General features: G+C 42.6%; 1 protein-coding gene across 2 annotated transcripts in view; it reads left to right on the plus strand.

The window, feature by feature from the left end:
• The window catches only part of LOC117871856, a 48055-nt gene extending 28205 nt beyond the window's left edge, over nucleotides 1-19850 (plus strand). For both annotated transcript variants that reach the window (XM_034759611.1, XM_034759610.1), the window contains exons 3-4: nucleotides 5758-7812; nucleotides 17011-19850. In XM_034759611.1, coding sequence (XP_034615502.1) covers nucleotides 5758-7812; nucleotides 17011-17978 — 3023 coding nt within the window. In that variant the 3' untranslated portion in view covers nucleotides 17979-19850. The remainder of the gene's footprint in view (nucleotides 1-5757; nucleotides 7813-17010) is intronic.
• Nucleotides 19851-20353: the final 503 nt, after the last annotated feature.

A 20353-nucleotide genomic window follows, 5' to 3' on the forward strand; every position in this document is an offset into this window, starting at 1 on the left:
GGCTGTAGTCCACGAAAGCTTATGCTCTAATAAATTTGTTAGTCTCTAAGGTGCCACAAGTACTCCTGTTCTTTATACAAAAGGAACAATTCCTTCATATCTTCTTATAATAGTATATACAGTGCAGTTGGTGCTTGTTTGGAGCAATACCTTTTAAGAGCAACTGCTGCTTACGAGCAACATTTTTGCTGGGAACAGTTTCCCTACTGTGAATTGTCCACTCAGGAACAGCAACATAACCACCACATAAAAGCAACATTTGTGACACTGTGACATCACATCATCCATTTACCTGCATCACTTTTTTGTGCCAAATACCGACAAAATGCCAAGAAGTCTCGCACTGAAAGAAAATAGTTCAGATTATCTGAGACTGTCAAACTCCGGGGGTTACTCAAACCAAGTTGCAGTCAACTGGGAGTTCCACAGGTCAGTTGTATGCAGAATGTGGAAACAGAAGGATAAGTTTTTGGTTAAATATGAAGATGGACAGTTCGATAGCTGCCATAAGCGTGGACATGAAGGAAAAGCCCCTGATGTCAACCAGGCTCTCTTTATATGGTTCAAGGAGAAGAGTCTGCAGGGAGCACTGCTTGATGGACACACAATCAAGGAGAAAGCCCTTCAGCTTGCTGCTTCACTTGGATTCAATGATTTTAAGGCAAACGATGGTTAGTTTAGCAGGTGGAAGACGTGCTTCAATGTCACTTACCAAAAAGAGCATGGTGGAAAAACAGCAGACAAACCAGTAGCTTGGAAAGTTTTCCCCAGCTAACGTCAACAATGCTGATGAAACAGGACTTTATCTGAAAGGGCTCTGTGACAGACGACCTGTAGAAAAAATGAAAAGCTAGAAGGAGGGACAGCTTCAAAGGACAAGGTAAGTGTGCCTGTCTGTACCAACATGGATGGGAGCATGGGCAGTGGGTGAACCTAGGGCTGGGGGAGACAAACCACCAGCCCCACCCTTTCCCCCCGGGGTCCTGCCCAAGCACCCCGCCCATAGGGGCATACCCTTCTCCCCCTTTGTGAGTGGCGTGCGGCCAGCCTGCCTCCCCAACCTGGGAGCATGGGGAGGGTGGGCAGCGCCCAGCCCCAACCTCCTCAGCGTCAGCGTGGCTGAAGCCTGGAGACTGCTGGGAGCTGTGATCTCCGCTGAGGGAGGGAGCCTGGAGGCGGAATGTGGGTGGGGCCACCCTGGCAGTTTGGGAAGGCATTGCCTTCCCCTGCCTTATACCCACTCCCCATGGAAGGGAATGACAAATTCCAGCTGTTCAGTAAACTTCCCCTCAAATATGTCAGTTCAGCAAATGTCTGCATGACAGGTGAGATTTTTGTCAACTGGCTTAAAAAGTGGGATTGTCAGGTTCGCTTGCAGAGCCATAAGATATGGTTCTTACTGGATAAGTGCTTCACCCCTTCCCCCCCCACCAAGGAGTGCTTCTCATTAACATTCAGCTCAAATTCTTATCCCCAACACTACATCTTTGATGCAACCTATGGATCAAGGTGGGATTAAGGGGAAAGGACATTACCAATCAAAAATCACAAACCGGATTATTGTTGTTCTTGATGCAGATCCCAACACAGATGTTCAGACAGTCCTGAAAACTGTAAATTTGCTAGATCGAGTTCATCTTGTTCCTGAGGTATGGCAAGATGTAAATCTGGCAACAATTTCCAACTCTTTCCGGAAAGGCAAATTGGTTGTGCCAGTGGAGTGTGTGCAAGATGAGGATATTGGTAAAAATTTGACAACCCCCGAACGATGTTCCACTTCCAGTCAACGTGGGAAAAGGGACTTAGTAGCTGCTGTGGCTGTGCCTGAGGATTTGCTCATCTTTGGAGAGCTAACCCATGAGGAATTACTGAACGCTGCAGCTGTTGCGAGGCCAGAGAAATGAGCTTGTGTTGATGATTATCCTCTTAAAATCATAGAATATCAGGGTTGGAAGGGACCTCAGGAGGTCATCTAGTCCAACCCCCTGCTCAAAGCAGGACCAATCCCAACTAAATCATCCCAGCCAGGGCTTTGTCAAGCCGGGCCTTAAAAACCTCTAAGGAAGGAGATTCCACCACCTCCCTAGGTAACCCATTCTTGATTATGATATATTTCAAGAGAGTGACAATGATTTTGATGAAGTTCCACCTCTGAGAAACTCAAAGCTGTTGAAGACTTTGAACACACTTTGGCACTTTTCACAGCTAGAGGGATTTGGTGATAGGGACTACAGGTCTCTTTAGACCATTGAATCCCATCGTCAAAACAAAATTGCTACTGAGAAAAAGCAGAGCCGAATTAACAGAGTTCTTTCACCTGATATGAGTGAGTTTATCCATTCTTAACTTACAAGTCGATACTCACTATATAAATAGAACACACTTTGATGTGGAATAATACTTTAATTTAGGTTATTACAGTGTTGTTGTTTATTTGCTTAGCAGACACCCTTAGCTAGGGTGACTTACACTGTGTACAAAGTATGATAGTTAATTGTGAGTACAAAAATGTTTACAAGTAAGAGCAAGAGATTGCATCTGTTGTCATGGTTGAAGTTTGTTCTGAAAACATAAAAATAAAACTTGATGCTTTTATAATGTTAACTCAATTAATACTGTATTCTTGATACAATATGGTAGTAGGCTTCAAATGCAGAACAGAGCAGATGTTTAAAATGTACAGTATGTATACTAATGTAAAACTGTAGCAATAATAATAAACATGCATCATATTGTTACAATTCTAGATTGTTTGCATGTACTGTAGCTGTTTTAAAAGCAGGCTGCCTTTGGTCAGGCGACACTCCCCATAACAGCAAAAGTCACTTAGGAGCAACATAGCAAAACGGCACCAATATGTTCTACAAACAAGTGTCTACTGTATTCATTTCTCTAACATGATTTACTATATATATTTGACTAACACAATTCATTACCCAGTATTCTAACAAGGTAATTTTTTTATGGTCTCTAGATCAAAAGTAGTTTGACAGATTTTCCTCAGAAAAATTCTCCTTTACTGTCAATGTGTCAATTTTCTGGCCAATCTAATTTCCCAAGCTAAATTTACAGTTGTGCTAAAATTAAGATTCTACCCCACTTCCATTATAAAGTCGTAAGTATGATATGGAGAAGCTAGTACTTCTGCTTAATATTTCATTATAGCTTATCGTTTTGCTTAAAGGTTTATATATAATATAATACATATAATAGAAGCTGAGTTAATCATGTCATTGTTTCAGCATTGTATCTGCATGCACATTCTTTAGTGTCTTTTTCATTTTAATATAATTTTTGTGCATGGAATAAAATTTATCTATATTGGGATTTTACCAGGTGAATCAGTGTGGTTTTCTATAGCTCACTTTTCAATTGATCTATAATCCTAGTAATGCAATGCTAAAATGTAGAGTAGGTATGTTGGTATAGTTCTTTCTGTTTAGTGGCAGCAATAGCTTGGTGTGGACACATCAGTTGTTTTATCTTGTGAAATAGGAACTTTAAGCCCTACTTGAGGGGAAAAAATGTTTTCTTTTACATTTTTGTAAAAATTCATTTGGGGTGAGGAGGGATGTCTACTTTTGTTTCTTTGGTAGGCTAACATTTTACTTTTTACACTATTTATTTAGGAAGTTTTAACAAGTTTAGAAATCCTTGCCATGTAGATATCAGAAATGAAACAAAACAATCATTACAACAGTTATCTTTTGTTTAAAGAGACATTTCGCAGGAATATAGTCATCACATCTTTCTGTTTAACACGGAGTTACACATTACAGAATGAGCATCATTACAAAATCTACATCATTTCTAGTGATTTATTAAATCGAGTTAAATCTCTAGGTACTCCTTTGACAGATCAGATATCTATCAAATGTTAATATTCAAAAAAATTGGACACGTATGCTTTTTTTGAGGGGGAAGGGGGGCAAGTAAATGGACTTTGTCTGAGTACTGAATGAAAGGTAACCAAATATCTAAGTATCTACCTGTCCTTTGTCTACTTTGCTGGCTATGTCATGGTGCGTTAATTTTTTCATAACCACAACCTCCCATATTTTTAGAGCTATTCCTCAATGGTTGGGTTATTTTTCTTTTTCCAATGAGAGGCTACCAATAACCGAGCAGCTACTAGCAGATGAGAGATTATTAATTTCCTTCTGTGTGACCATTTCTACTAGGATGTCCCAAGAGGATTACCAGAGGATCATTTGGTAATAAATATCCAACAATTTGTGATATTTGGTTACTGATTACATCCCAATACTCTGATGACTGGACATATCCACCATACATGCATAGAAATCTTTTACCACAATTTCTCCAACATTTATCCCCATTTAGTGTCTCTATATTTTTTAACCTGACTGGTGTGAGGTACCAGTGAAACAGTATCTTAATTTTTTCTCTTTTGTTGTGCTACCGACTGCGGTTTCTCATTCTCTTTTCCAGATCAAACCCCATTCCTTTGGGGTAATTTGTCTATCCATATTCTTTTCCCTGTGTGTCATATAGGGACACTTTTATTTTTATCAGGAAAGATGTCTGCAAAGATTGATAAATTAGTTATAATGTTTTTGTTTCTTAACTGACCAGATGCTGTCACTTCTATTAAAGTTGGCTTTCTGTAACAAACAGGTTTTCTAGAAAGTTGAGAAACATAATGCCTGACTTGAAAGTACTGGTACCAGGGGCCAGTGGGCCAGTTAAAGTTAGTTTTAATCTCTAAATAAATTAGAACATTTCTTTATTGAATAACTGGCCAACTGTGTGTATTCCATTGCTTTCCCCAACTTTGAAGCTCTCTGGTTCTTGATTTGGGTTAAGATTGGGATTATTTGCATTGGGTATCATTGGTGAGAACTGATCCTATCTCTAGTTCTATTCCAGACCCATGGAGTAGCCTTTGCTAAGGATGCATGAACATTTCTGGCAGGTGTGATTTATTTATTAATTCGTGGTAGCCCAATGATGTGTACAGTGCCACAATTTTCTTGTTCAGTAAAGACACCGTGTTTGGCTAGGTTAAAGGGCTCCCAGTCCACTACAACTTTGAGCTGGCTGATTTGACAGTACCACAGAATATTTCAAACAGTTAGTCCACTCTGGTTAATAGGTCTGTATAATGTATTTGGTCTCACTTTTGGTCTTTTCTTATTCCATATAAATTCTAACAACATCCTCTGTATTTCTGCTTGGATTTTATCTGGGATAATCACAGAAAGATTTTGAAATAAGAAAAATATCCTTGGCAGAATATTAGTTTGGACTGTGGCTATTCTCCTCCGCCAAGAAATTACATACTTCCCCCACAACTCCAGTTCTTTTTTCATTTGCTGAAGTAGTGGTTTGACATTTAAATCATAGAGCTCTGTTGGTTTTTAAAGGATGATACAGTAAATATAAAACACTACAATATTTTCATGCCATATACTATAGACTATGTGAAATAAAATCTCTCCTTTTAAATTGCTTCAGATGGTGTTTGAATTCTTCATGTGCTAACTACTGTTATACTCAGCACCCCAACTCATTATAACCCTAATATGTTATTGATAGGTGTTATTGGCCCTTAGACATGAAATAGATGCCAAATAAAAGCCTAAGGCAGACAGACAGACCTTCCAACAGAGCACTGTCATTCTACACCTCTCACTGGTAGCATGTTACTTTGATATGAGTCAATGAATGTGATATGAAATCCTTCTCATTCAATTTAATCTGTCACTAACTGAGTGTTTGTGTGGAATTTCCCAGGTATCACTTTATGGAACACCGATACCCTTAGCAAACAAGTGGGGACAACGATGCAGCACAAGACTGAATTTCAAATCATTGCATCTGACACCATGGAAGCTAAGGCCTCTGCTCTCAGTCTCTCAGGATCCCTGAAGGCCAGTTTCCTGGGGGGCCTGGTAGAAGTGAATGGATCAGCAGCATTTTTAAATGATACCAAGAACTCCAAAAATCAAGCCCGAGTTACTTTGCAATATTCAACAACAACCAGGTTTGAGCAGCTGGCCATAAGCCATTCAGAGCGCCAGAATGTCTCTTATCCTGCTGTATATGACCAAAAGAAAGCAACCCATGTGGTCACAGCTATACTGTATGGGGCTCAGGCTTTCTTTGTGTTTGACAGGGAAGTTTCTTCAACTGAGAGTGTAGTAGAGATACAGGGAAACATGAAACTTATGATAGAAAAATTACCAAAGATTTCAGGAGGAGGAGAGGGGCCTGTGAAAATGGAGTACAAAAAAGCATCAAAGACTGAAAACTTCAGTTGCACGTTCTATGGTGATTTTGCTCTTGAGAACAATCCAGTTACTTACCAAGATGCCATGGAAATTTATTCCACCCTCCCCAAGCTGCTGGGTGACAATGGGGAGAAGGCCGTACCGGTGAGAGTCTGGCTGTACCCATTGCAGCTGCTGGATTCCAGAGCTGCTAAGCTGGTGTGTGAGATCAGCATAACACTGATCTTTGATGCTCAAACAGTCTTGGAGCAACTGACCGAACTGGACATGCGATGCAATGACATGATGAAAAATCCAATTGCCACAACCTTCCCCGAAATCAAACAGAAAATCCAGCAATTCAAAGTTCTGTGTCAGCAACACAGACAGACATTCCAGAAACAACTAGCAAGAATCTTACCTGCTATCCGTGGAGGTGAAGCAGAGGAAGGGGCCCTGGTGGACATTTTAATAAGCAAAAAACAATCACCGTTCAATACACAGAGACTCAATGAATTTCTGGATACCAAGGAGCAAGAGATGAACTTAGTGGATTCCTACCTTACTAGGCTACAGAATGTGGAAGTCGTATCCTCCAAGAGTGAACTAGAAAAAATAGTACTCAGCCCTGAGCATGATTTTATTGTGTCTTTCACACTCACTTCAATACACAACAAAGAACCATATTTATCAGATTTGACCTTTTGGCTTCGAAGAGAGTTTCTGGAGAAAATTCATGATTCAGCCTCAACCAGTTCTCCTGATGAGAAATCAAACTCCAAACAGTGGTTTGAGGATGAAGAGATAAAAAGAAAAGCACGAAAATTCGCAAAGTCCTTCTTAGACTTTACCAATGTCAATAAATCTCAAGAAAAGACCCGGTTCATTGTGGCCTCTGTTCCAGATGAGGAGCATCCAGGAGCTTCCATTTACCTGTATGCAGATGGAGAGCTGGTCAGCACCAACTTTGAGCCTCCATCAAAACCTCTCCCTCCTCTGATTGATGGAATCAGACACAATTGTGCGCAGCTCACATTTAACCCATCAGACTCTGGAAGGGCTGCGATATCCGGCTATCGGGCAGAGTACAGAATTGTAGGGCAGGAGAACTGGACAGCTGTGGATGTAAATAACACACAAGAGACATTCACAGTAACAGGGCTACGTGCAAACACCGAGTACCAGTTCCGATACACTGCAGTGAGCGAACCAGGGCTCAGCGAGAGCAGCGACGTGAGTGATCCTGTGAAAACTCTTCCCCCTACTAGCCCGCCTGGGAACCTGGCAATGGCCACTGTAGAATTATTTTCCATCACCCTCACCTGGGAGAGTCCAAGTGTCATTGAAGCTGGAGTTGGTATAAGGGAGTATAAGATAGAATATAAAGAGGAGGCTGGAGGTGAAATATATGAGCAGAAAGACAAATGGCTGGAACGAAGGACAGGAGACAGAACTGGCTCTTGTAACATTGCTGAACTGAGGCCTGAGACGACCTACAGATTCAGAGTGTCGGCTGTGTGTGCGGATGGGACTGTGAGTGACCCAAGTGAGGAGAGTTGCATCTCAACCCTAAAGAGAGGTAAACATAAATAAATCTGCCTATTTTTTCCCTCAATTAAAGTCCTCTAGTGCCTGGAGCTACTGGATCAGGTAAGAGAATCCTTATCATGGGAATTAATCTAAAATATCCTGGGTGTCTAATGCAGAATCAGCTTTGATTCAAACTAGGAATAAAATTACAAATAAATCTTAGCATCCACTTAAACACCCAACCTGGTTCCTATGCCCGGACTAGATGGGTTAGGTCAATGTTTCTCAATGCCCAGTCCATGGACAGGTGCCAGTCTATGGCAGCCTCCTTGCTGGTCCCTGAGATTTCCTTGACACAGTTTAGGAAGGCAGCAAGCCGCTTCCTGGTATCAAAAAGATTGAGAAACACTTGCTTAGGTGATCGATACCCCAGACACAGATCAGAGTGGATCAACCTAAGAATGACCATACTGGGTCAGACCAAAGGTCCATCTAGCACAGTATCCTTTCTACCAGCAGTGGCCAATGCCAGGTGCCCCAGACAGAATGAACAGAACAGGGAATCATCAAGTGATCCATCCCCTGTTGCCCATTCCCAGCTTCTGGCAAACAGAGGTTAGGGACACTCAGAGCATGGGGTTGCATCCTTGATCATCTTGGCTAATAGCCATTGATGGACCTATCCTCCATGAACTTATCTAATTGTATTTGGAACCCAGTTATAGTTTTGGCAATGATTTCGACAGGTTAACTGTTCATTCTGTGAAGAAGAACTTCTTTTTGTTTGTTTTAAACTGGTTGCCTATTATTTAACCAGGTGATCCCTGGTTCTTGCATTATGTGAAGAAGTGAATAACACTTACTTCCTTATTCACTTTCTCCACATCATTCATGATTTTTTAGACCTCTATCCTATACCCCCTTAGTCGTCTCTTTTCCAAGGAGAAAAGTGCCAGTCTTTTTAATCTCTCCGCATACCAAAGCTGTTCCATACCCCTAATCATTTTTGTTGCCCTTCTCTGTATTTTTTCCAGTTCCAGTATATCTTTTTTGAAATGGGTGACCAATCTGTATGCAGTATTCAAGGTGTGGATGTGCAATGGATTTATATAGTGTCTCTATGATATTTACTGTTTTATTATCTATCCCTTTCTTAATGGTTCCTAACATTGTTAGTTTTTTTGACTGCCGATGCACATTGAGTGGATGTTTTCAGAGAACTATCCACAATGACTGCGAAGTCTCTTTGAGTAACAGCTAATTTAGATCAGTGGATATTAATCTTTCCAAATCACTGTACATATTTCAGGTGCCTGATTTGTCTTGCCTATTCCCAAGTTTCCCCTCACTTAAAAACTATTTGCTTACAAAATCAGAAATAAACATACAGAAGTGTCACAGCGCACTGTTACTGAAAAATTTGCTGACGTTCTCATTTTTACCATATAATTATAAAATAAATCAATTGGAATATAAATATTGTACTTACATTTCAGTGTATAGTATATAGAGCAGTATATACAAGTCATTGTATGAAATTTTAGTTTGTACTGACTTCACTAGTGCTTTTTGTGTAGCCTACACCTAATCTAAGGCAACAGGTTGTGCAGAGACAGCTGCTCGGAAAGGGCACGAGTTGAAGTGACGTTGAAATGTTCAAGAGGAAAAACCTTTCAGGAGACAACAGCATCAGCAGCAATGGGGAGGAGGCTAGAAAGGAGATGAAAATGAGGGCCAGGTTGTGGAATGACAGTGGTAGAATTGCCCCTGGGGATAGAAAATGAGGGAGAAGTGAAATATTGAGCATACAGAAGCTAATATTAAAGAAAATAGTTCATGATCCAAGAGAGCATTTTCCTTCTGGGGCTACTGCTCCCCCTCACTCTGGCTCTGCTTCACAAGGGCGATGGGGCTCGTGGAATCCATTCCTTCTTCAGAGACAGACAGTTTTGTGAGATGGGGCCTGATCTTGCCCAAAAGGTGGGGAGACAGGAAAGCTGGCTCCATTGCCCTTTCTCCTTCCAGGGTCTCTACAGCAGCACCATGAATTGATCTAATCCAGGGGTTCTCAAACTTCATTGCACCGTGACCCTCTTCTGGCAACAACAGAAATTACTACACACCCCAGAGAGGGGGGGCCCAAAGCCTGAGCCCGCCTGAGCCCCGCTGCTCTGGATGCGGGAGGGGAGCAAAGCCTGAGTCCCATCACCCTGGGAGAGGGGGCAGAGGGCTGTAACCTGAGCCCCGCCACTGGGGGATGAAGCCCTTGGGATTTTGCTTTCCAAATTCATAGAATATCAGGGTTGGAAGGGACCTCAGGAGGTATCTAGTCCAACCCCCTGCTCAAAGCAGGATCTAATCCCAACTAAATCATCCCAGCCAGGGCTTTGTCAAGCCTGACCTTAAAAACCTCTAAGGAAGGAGATTCCATCACCTCACTAGGTAACCCATTCCAGTGCTTCACCACCCTCCGAGTGAAATAGTGATTCCTAATTGGAAAGTGGAACTAATTGATAAACTTAACTGTAACAAGTCACTGGGACCAGATGGCATTCACCCAAGAGTTCTGAAAGAACTCAAATGTGAAATTGTGAAACTATTAACTAGGGTTTGTAACCTGTCCTTTAAATCCGCTTATGTACCCAATGACTGGAACATAGCTAATGTAACACCAATATTTAAAAAGGGCTCTAGAGGTGATCCCTGAAATTACGGACAATTAAGTCTACCACCTGTACCAGGCAAATTAGTTGAAACAATAGTAAAGAACAAAATTGTGAGGCACATAGAAGAACATCAATTGTTGGGCAAAAGTCAACATTGTTTTTGTAAAGGGAAATCATGTCTTACTAATCTATTAGAGTTCTTTGAAGGGGTCAACAAACATGTGGATAAGGGAGATCCAGTGGACATAGTGTCATTAGATTTCCAGAAAGCCTTTAACAAGGTCCCTCACCAAAGGCTCTTACGTAAATTAAGTTGCCATGGGATAAGAGGGAAGATCCTTTCATGGATTGAGAACTGGTTAAAAGACAGGGAACAAAGGGTTGGAATTAATGGTAAATTCTCAGAATGGAGAGGGGTAACTAGTCGTGTTCCCCAAGGGTCAGTCCTAGGGCCAATCCTAGTCAACTTACTCATAAATGATTTGGAAGAACGGGTAAACAGTGAGGTGGCGAAGTTTGCAGATGATACTAAACTGCTCAAGATAGTTAAGATCAAAGCAGACTGCAAAGAATTTCAAAAAGATCTCACAAAACTAAATGACTGGGCAACAAAATGGCAAATGAAATGTAATGTGGATAAATGTAAAGTAATGCACATTGGAAAAAATAACCCCAACTATATGATGGGGGCTAATTTAGCTACATCTAATCAGGAAAAAGATCTTGGAGTCATCGTGGATTGTTCTCTGAAGACGTCCATGCAGTGTGCAACTGCAGTTAAAAAAAGCAAACAGGATGTTAGGAATCATTAAAAAAGGGATAGAGAATAAGAACAAGAATATCTTATTGCCCTTATACAAATCCATGGTGCGCCCACATCTTGAATACTGGGAACAAATGTGGTCTCCTCATCTCAAAAAGGATATACTGGCATTAGAAAGGTTCAGAGAAGGGCAACTAAAATGATTAGGAGTTTGGAACGGGTCCTATATGAGGAGAGATTAAAAAGGCTAGGACTTTTTAGCTTGGAAAAGAGGAGACTAAGGGGGGATATGATAGAGGTTTATAAAATTATGAGTGGTGTGGAGAAAGTGAATAAGGAAAAGTTATTTACTTGTTTCCATAATATAAGAACTAGGGGCCACCAAATGAAATTAATGGGCAGCAGGTTTAAAACAAATAAAAATAAGTTCTTCTTCACACAGTGCACAGTCAACTTGTGGAACTCCGGCTGTGAAGGCTAGGACTATAACAGGGTTTAAAAGAGAACTGGATAAATTCATGGAGGTTAAGTCCATTAATGGCTATTAGCCAGGATGGGTAAGGAATGGTGTCCCTAGCCTCTGTTTGTCAGAGGGTGGAGATGGATGGCAGGACAGAGATCACTCGATCATTACCTGTTAGGTTCACTCACTCCAGGGCACCTGGCATTGGCCACTGTCGGTAGACAGGATACTGGGCTGGATGGACCTTTGGTATGACCCAGTATGGCCATTCTTATGTTCTAATATCCAACCTAAACCTCCCCCACTGCAACTTGAGACCATTATTCCTTGTTCTGTCATCTGCCACCACTGACAACAGTCTCGATCCATCCTCTTTGGAACCCCCCTTCGGGTAGTTAAAAGCAGCTATCAAATCCCCCCTCATTCTTCTCTTCTGCAGACAAAATAATCCCAGTTCCCTCAGCCTCTCCTCATAACTTATGTGCTCCAGACCCCTAATCATTTTTGTTGCCTTCAACTGGACTCTTTCCAATTTTTCCACATCCTTCTTGTTGTGTGGGCCCAAAACTGGACACAATACTCCAGATGAGGCCTCACCAATGTTGAATAGAGGGGAACGATCACGTTCCTCGATCTGCTGGAAATGCCCCTACTTATACAGCCCTGGGTGGTGGGGCCCTTTGAACCTTAGTGGTGGGGCTCAGGTTTTATCTTTGTCCCTGGGTCTCAGCAAATCTAATGCCAGGCTTGGTAACCCTATTAAAATGGAGTTGTGACTTACTTTGGGGTCCCAACCCACAGTTTGAGAACCGCTGATCTAATCCAACATGTCATTATGAAAAATACTAGCTGAGGTCAGAAAGTCTGACCTCCTTTTCCCTCCCGAGGGAAGTTTGGATCTAGGGGCCTCGCCTCTCTGGTGGTGTCTGCACCCATTTCCCTGCCCTCTTGTGTGTGTTGGGATCTGGAGAGCCTCTACCTCTCTATGAAGGTCTGACTCCTCCTGCTCCCCTCATATGAGCTTGGATCTGGGGTGGGCTTCCCTTCTTGGGGTATCTCCACCCTTCACACTGGCCCTCTTCCTGTGGGAGCCAGAATGTGGAGGGACCTTGAATTTCTGGGAGAGTCTGAGCCCTTCTCCCTGCCCCCCACATGCATGCCAGAATCTGGGTTGTCTGTCCCTTGGAGGGGGTCTGAGCCCCTGTGTGGGTGTACTGGGATATGGGGAGCCCTGTCTCTCTAAGGGGGTCTGAGCCCTTCTCCCTTTCCCCCATGTGATCCAGGATCCTGGGGGACCTTGCCCCCTGAAGGTGTGTGAGCCTCTCTCCCCACCCCCCATGAGCAGGCATGTGAAGAAGTCCTGCCCCTATTAGAGGAGAGCTGAGAACAGGCATGCTTGGTGCATATCACAGCCTCTCAACCCCTGACACTTAACAACAACAACAACGACAACAAAACAGAACCAGAACAACCCCAACCCAGCAAGCTGGGAAAACTAAAGATCTGGGCACCTCTAAGAGGCAATACTTCCCCTCTAGCAAGCACTGAGTCTGTGTATAGCAAAAGACATTTTTTATTAAAAAGGAACCGAGCATTCACTTGGGAAAACACCACAATCATGATTTAAAAGCATGAAACCATAAGCGAATACTCACCCCCAGTACAGTGGGCAGTGTCCTTTGCCTCAGTTTCCCACCTTGCAATGTGAAAGTCCAACAAATAACTGGTTTCAGAGTAGCAGCTGTGTTAGTAAATAACTGTCCCTTTTACATGCCACTCCCCTTTCCCCCTCCTGCACCCCACTCAAAGTTGGTTGTCCTTGGTCACGAAGATGCAGAGCTCAGAGGTGCATTTGCCTGGGCCCACCTCCCTGCCCTGAAATAGGAGGGAGGTGTTGAGCAATGCCTCCATTGCTGCCACCGCTTATCTCTGCTGCTGCTTGTGGCTCACTGCCACTTCTGCGATGCCACGTTCTGAGACTCCCCCTACTTAGCCCAGCTCGTAGTGATTTCAGCAGGTAGTGGGGAACCTCTCTGTTACTGGGCTGCTTCATTGTCTTTTACTGCAACACTGCCCCCAGACCAGACCTAACGCTGAGTTCCTAGACCTGCTCTTCAGTGATGTCAGCTCTAGTAACCACTGAACAGAAACAAGCACTCTCAGCTGAATCCAATCAGCTCTGTCTTTAAACACTGCACAGGGGAGGGTCAAATGGTGTCTAGTGCCTGGTCCACACTAACCCCCCACTTCGAATTAAGATACGCAACTTCAGCTACGTTAATAACGTAGCTGAAGTCGAAGTACCTTAGTTCGAACTTACCGCGGGTCCAGATGTGGCAGGCAGGCTCCCCCGTCGATGCCTCATGGAGCAGGAGTACCGGCGTTGACGGCAAGCACTTCTGGGATCGATCCGGGATCGATTTATCGCGTCTAGACAAGACGCGATAAATTGATCCCAGAAGATCGATTGCTTACCGCCGGACCCGGAGGTAAATATAGACGTACCCTAGGACTCTTCAGGCAAAACTCACTCCATCAGGTACGAACACCTCCCTCTCCCCCCCACTCTTCACTGGGATTTGGCATCTGTACCCCTGCTTAGCAAGTGAGGTTCAGTTTAGGTGACCCCCTCAATCAGGGCATGTTAAGTAGTTAATGCATTACCCCTGCATGCAATGCTAAAGCGGATGGTAACCCAACACCAGCCAATGTCTATTAGTGAGACAAGGTGGGGGAGGTGATAGCTTTTATTGGACCGGTTTCTGTTGGTGACAGATACCTGCTTTTGAGCCACACAGAGCCCTTACTCAGGTCTGGGAAATGTACTGTGTGTGTTACAGCTGGTCCAATAAAAATAACAACATCACCTGCTCCAATAAAAGACATTTCCTCATCCACTTTGTGTCTCTGATATCCTGGGACTGACATGGCTACAACAACACTGTGTCCATGGGTGTGTCTATGATGGGGGAGAACTCATTTGAATCATAGAATCATAGAATATCAGGGTTGGAAGAGACCTCAGGAGGTCATCTAGTCCAACCCCCTGGCTGGCCTCTTTGTTCAGCAGCAAGGGTAGATGCAATTGCTTTAAAAACAAGAGAAGTTGCTAAGTCACCTGGCTGGGTGCTGTGGGATTCTAACTAGGATTGATTGAAAAGTTTCCATCAAAACTGGGTTCTTGATGAAAAAATTGGGTTTTCTACAAAACAAAACTTTTCATGAGAAGTCCATGGCAAATTTGGACTTTTCATCAGAAAACCAAAAAGCTGTTGTCTTTTGGCCAATGGATTTAGGCTGAATGCTCTTTTGTTTTTTATGAACATTTGACATTTTCTGTCCAAAAAAAAAACATTTTCTGACCAGCTCTACTTCTGACAGCACAGCTGGGACTTTGGTGTTTGGGTTAAAAAAACATATTTCCAGTTTAGATATGAGACTGTTTGAAATGTCTTTGCATGTGTAGATAAAGGTTTGATACTGCTGGTGTGTGTTCAGCTGCCTCCTCATATCTCTGCCAATGCACCTGAGTCCTGACCTGCAATAGACCCTGGTATTTCAGTCCTGGCTCTCCTTCAATCCTACGCCTTCGAGGGTTACAGTCAGTCCCACAACTGCCTTTAAAAAAACCCCAAATTTTAAATAATTCTTTTCCAGTTTTCTCAGTGTTTTCCTAATTCCCTGTATCCCGTCCCTGCATTTCTTCTGATTTTGAAAACAGCCAACATTTCCCAGGCTGCACTGCCAGCTCCACAGACAATCTCGGCTTCCTGGCATGGTAGGAATGATGGACTCTGGCATACCCCATCCCTGCACCAATCTTACTGGTCTGAGGACAGTCAGGCCGATGTGGACACAGGTTCGCTGGGACTCTGCAGCTCCTCCCTGATCAAGAGTGAGGGGTCACTTGTGGGCAGACCAGCTGCTCTCCTGTATCTTAGCTCCCTTCCTCCAATGAGCCTTCCACCGATCCTACCCCCATTTCTCCCCCATGCAGGGCCAGGGCAGTTACTGCTGACCCGGTGCAGCCCAACACCACAGGGAGAGGGGACCCGGAAGGGGAGTGTTAATGAAATCACAAAGGACCATTTTCTCCTCCTCCCAGGCCAGTTGCCCTTGGTGGCTGTTCTTCACCCTGACAGACCCACCCTCCCCAGCTGGCAGCTCCACTTATCACCGGTCAGCCAGAGCGGCTTTCCCTGGGCTGCTCGTCCATTCAGTGTCCCGGGCTGTTACCCAGCTGATGAACGGCCTCACTGGCTGGAACAGTCGGGAAGGCACCATTTCCCCTGGTGTAACTCCCCCAGCTGAGCGCCAGGCAGACTCCATGCGAGGGGAAGCACCAAGGGGATGCTGTAGTCATTGCCGAGAGAGGGCTCCTCTCTGGGATCCCATTGCTGCTCTGCTGCTGTGCAGACCGGCTCCCCGGGGAGGTCCTAAGGGCTCCATGCCACGGAGAAGGTGGGATGTGGCTCTAAAGCCGGGCAATGCAGCTCTACTGCATTTATTCTCCCGGATGTGTTCATCAGCTCCCCTAACTGAGAGTGACAAGAGCTGTTTTCTTCCTCTCCTCCCCTCTTTTCTTTCACTGTTTTCCCTCCTCACTCCTGTTTTCCTTCTCCTGCTCCCCTGGCTCCACTCTTTTTCCCTTTCATCCGTCTGTCCCAATTATTTGTCCCATTCCCCTTTTCCTCTTTTTTGTATTCCGTTCTCTCTCTCCCTAGTCTCTTTCCTTTCTCTTTTTATCTCATCACCCAGAAAAATAAAACAAAGGTGCTGATTTGTAGAGGTGCTGAGCACCCAAAACCCCAGCTGAAGTCAGGGGGAGCTGGGAGTGCTCCACTTCTCTGGAAGTCGGGTCCAAGTTAAACTCCTTGGGCATTTTCCGCTAAACAGGGAGCCCATTCTCTAGCATGCCCCGGGCTCTTTCTGCTGCTCCCACATTGCTGGACTGGCTCCTGGTGACCCCTGCTCCTCTCTGCGTGTGGTAGAGGCTGGACAGGGAGCTAATGAGACCTGGTGGCAACACCACACCGTGAGCAGTGATTCCAAAACAGACCATAAGGATCCAGACCAGCATCCCTCCCAGAAACACCTGATCCCGGCGCTGGCCCCCTCCAGCCCAAAGCCTGCTGGGTTCTTAGAACTCACTCAAATCTGAGCCGAGGCCTCCAAAGGTGACAGGCTGTCAGTGCTAACCACCCACTTTGCTACTCCGGTCCAACATGCAAAATGTTTCCGTGCCAGTTAACTAAAGCCTTACAACAGTTATAATCACAGAAAGGGAAATCCCCCAAACTTACGCATTGTTACTTTATTATGTTTACCATGACATTGTCAAACTTCTTCTTCCAGGCCTAAGAGCTGCCAGACTGTACACTGAGAAACCTGAACTAAGGATTGTTCTTGTTGGTAAAACTGGAGCTGGGAAAAGTGCAACAGGAAACTCCATCCTTGGTGCGAATCTGTTTGAGTCTAAAATCTCAGCAAAATCTGTAACGGGGACATGTACTGTCAGGAAAAGAGATTGGAATGGCAGGGACATTGCAGTCATTGATACTCCTGGTCTTTTTGACACAAAAATTCCTTTAAAAGGAACTATGAAAGAAATAGGGCGTTGTGTTGTAGTCTCCTCCCCAGGACCCCATGCTATAGTTCTGGTGATGCAGTTGGGTCGTTTCACTGAAGAAGAGAAAAATACAATTAAAAGAATACAAGAAATTTTTGGGGAAAAAGCTATGAAGTACATGGTCTTCTTGTTCACCAGAAAAGATGACTTAGGTGGTTATACTTTACAGGATTATTTAAAAGATTCCAGTGACAAAGATCTTCAGAAGTTGATGGAAAAGTGCGGAAATCGATGCTGCGCTTTCAACAACAAAGCAGAAGGACAGGAGCAGGAAGCCCAGATTTCAGAGTTGATTGAAATGACTGATGAGATGGTGCAACAGAATGGAGGCTCACATTATACTAATAACATGTATAAATATGCTCACATGAAACTTCAAGAAAAAATCAAGATACTCAGAGAAAACTGTAAGGAAGAGATGGAAAGAAAAGAAAGAGAGCATGATGAGGACTGTAAAAATATAGATAAGGAGCTAAAGAAGGAAGGCTCAGATGATGAAATCACTTTGAAACAAAAGACCCAACAGAAGGAGGCCCTAGGACAAAAACTGGAAAAAGATTTAGAGAAAATAAATAACAGCTACCAGGAAGACTTACGTAAACTCAGGGAACAAGCTGATGATGTTTCTATAATAGAAGCCATTTTATTAGAATTCACACAGACATTTTCAAAAATCAAATGCTGGTTTGGATAACGATTGACTTACGATAATTTCCCCTTCTCTTGTCACTTTGCCAGTTTTTCAATAGTTATAAATGGAGTTTCAGTGATTTGTAACAATTTAACCTCCTAATTTTTTCTGCATTGAAGTTTATATTTGTATCAGCTTCTTAGTCAGGTGTATACTTTCATACCCTACAGCAGGTGCATACAAAGCATGTGTAAATGAAGCTATTAGCTTTTGTTCTTTATTAACGTTGTGTGCTGGTTCCAGCTACAGTTAAAAATTCCAGCTACAGTTATTTGATCTCTTCTGAACTACGAGTTGGAATAAGCTTGGGTCGATATAATGTATTAATTGTGACTAATATTGTTGTCAATATGGTTGTAAATGTAGACGTTACTTCTGTTCAGGAATCATTTATGGAAATCAGAATCTGTTCATAAAAATAACCATTCATAAGTATTCACTGATCAGTTTGGATGAACAGTTGGTTGTTCACAAGCAGTTCATTCTGACTATAGTCAGTATTTGTAATTATGACTGGCCACCTAAGTCACATGGTATTTTTTTAGTCTTCTGGATTAAAATTTTGTAAACAAGAGAATAATGAATGATGCATGATGTGGATTTTCCAACCAATACTCTGAAAATTCATGAAACCTTCAAGGTTTGCAAATACTTTTCCAAATTCAAATCAGCACTTCTATTCACTAAACTATTTGTGACTAAATGCTTTAAAAATATTCACAGTCCTACCACATCTACCTATAGATATAGCCTACCTATAATTATGTAATGTACTTCTCCTATATTTTCCAGTTTCGCTTCTGATTTGCTGTGAAATGTCATGTGATAATTTCCATTAATTATGAATGATGCTATGAAAATAAATTCTATTTATATTTAATCATATGTCAGCACTTGTAGTTATAGAATTTGAAAACTTTACATAGTTTTATGCTGAATTTTAAGACACATTAACTCAGATATCATTTATGTAGACAATTAGTTAATTTTCTCATCCATTTATGATTGTGCTATGTGATGTTATGGTCAATTTATATGCTATTTCATATACAATCAATGTATGCTAAATAGATTTAAATGGTAGGATTACAGAAGTATACGACTGATAAATATTTACAAGTAATGAATGTGTACTAGGGTTATAAATTACGCATGACTGAAATGCTTGGCCTACCGGCTGAGACTTGTAAGATTTCATCTTAACCATACTAGGCCATACACTTAAGAATGCTTGACATGAGTGGTTAACCAACGAATAACCCTATAGTCCCAAGATTACTGTAAAGATGTACCAATAGGTGATTGTAATAGATCGCAATGTATTGTCCGAGACTATGAGAGACATGATTGTAACATCTTTGAATGTCTCTCTTGACCACAGGGTACATGTCCTGCATAGATGCTAATACAGAATGAGAGGAACTACAAACAACCTATGAAAAATGGGGACCCCAATATTTATGAGGTGTGAAGTACAGATAATGGAAAGAGGACTGACACCTTCATACATACACATAAGGTGTTAGGTGCAGTTAGAATTGCAATATATAAAGGGTTCCCAGGTTAAGTAAAAGTGCAAATACCCACGGGAAAAATCCAAGCAGGAACTATCCCTCTACTGATGATCAGTTGGTGAGAGGGCCATCGGACCCTAGAATACCTTTGAGGCTGTGAGTCTCATTATAGTTATAATTATTCAGTAAGTTTTTGTAGGATTTCTTTATGCATGGTGTAATGTTGCACTCAATATGTTTTATGTAAATATGCTTATAAGTGTGAATATGATGTAACTGGAATATGCTTTATGCAAAAGGTCTCTTGTAAGATATCATTACAAAGCTTATAATGTAATGAGTGTGTTCATCCTATTTGTTTGCATGTATTATATCTATGTCTAGAGTTAGGAGAATAAGATATAAATTTGTATTACTGATGTAAACATATTAAGTGGAAGCCATTAAGGGTGCTTCAGAATCAATGAACTGTAAATGGCTTTGTTTACTTGCAAAAATTCCTGTGTACGTGTGGGTCAACCCAAGAAGAATGGAGGCTGGGGTCTCACAGGACATGTGGCCATAGCACATGATACTGGAATCCATCTTAAATCTGTTACCTTTCCATTTAGGAGGGGTGGGGACCCAGACAGACAAAAGATTCCTGCCTTGTACAAAAGCTATAAAAGGGGGTGGAACAGGACAAAGCAGGCCAGTCATGAGAAAGCCCTGCTTACCACCTAAGATGTCTGCTGGAACTAACAAGGACTATACCAGGGAAAGGATTGGGCCCAGACTAGGAAGGAGTCTGGTCTGAGAAAGAAGCTTATTGGAACATCTCTGAGAGTGAGATATTACCTGTAACCAGTTTCTTAATGTATTAGG

Source organism: Trachemys scripta, chromosome 2, assembly GCF_013100865.1.
Source record: "Trachemys scripta elegans isolate TJP31775 chromosome 2, CAS_Tse_1.0, whole genome shotgun sequence".
Lineage (NCBI taxonomy): Eukaryota > Metazoa > Chordata > Testudines > Emydidae > Trachemys > Trachemys scripta.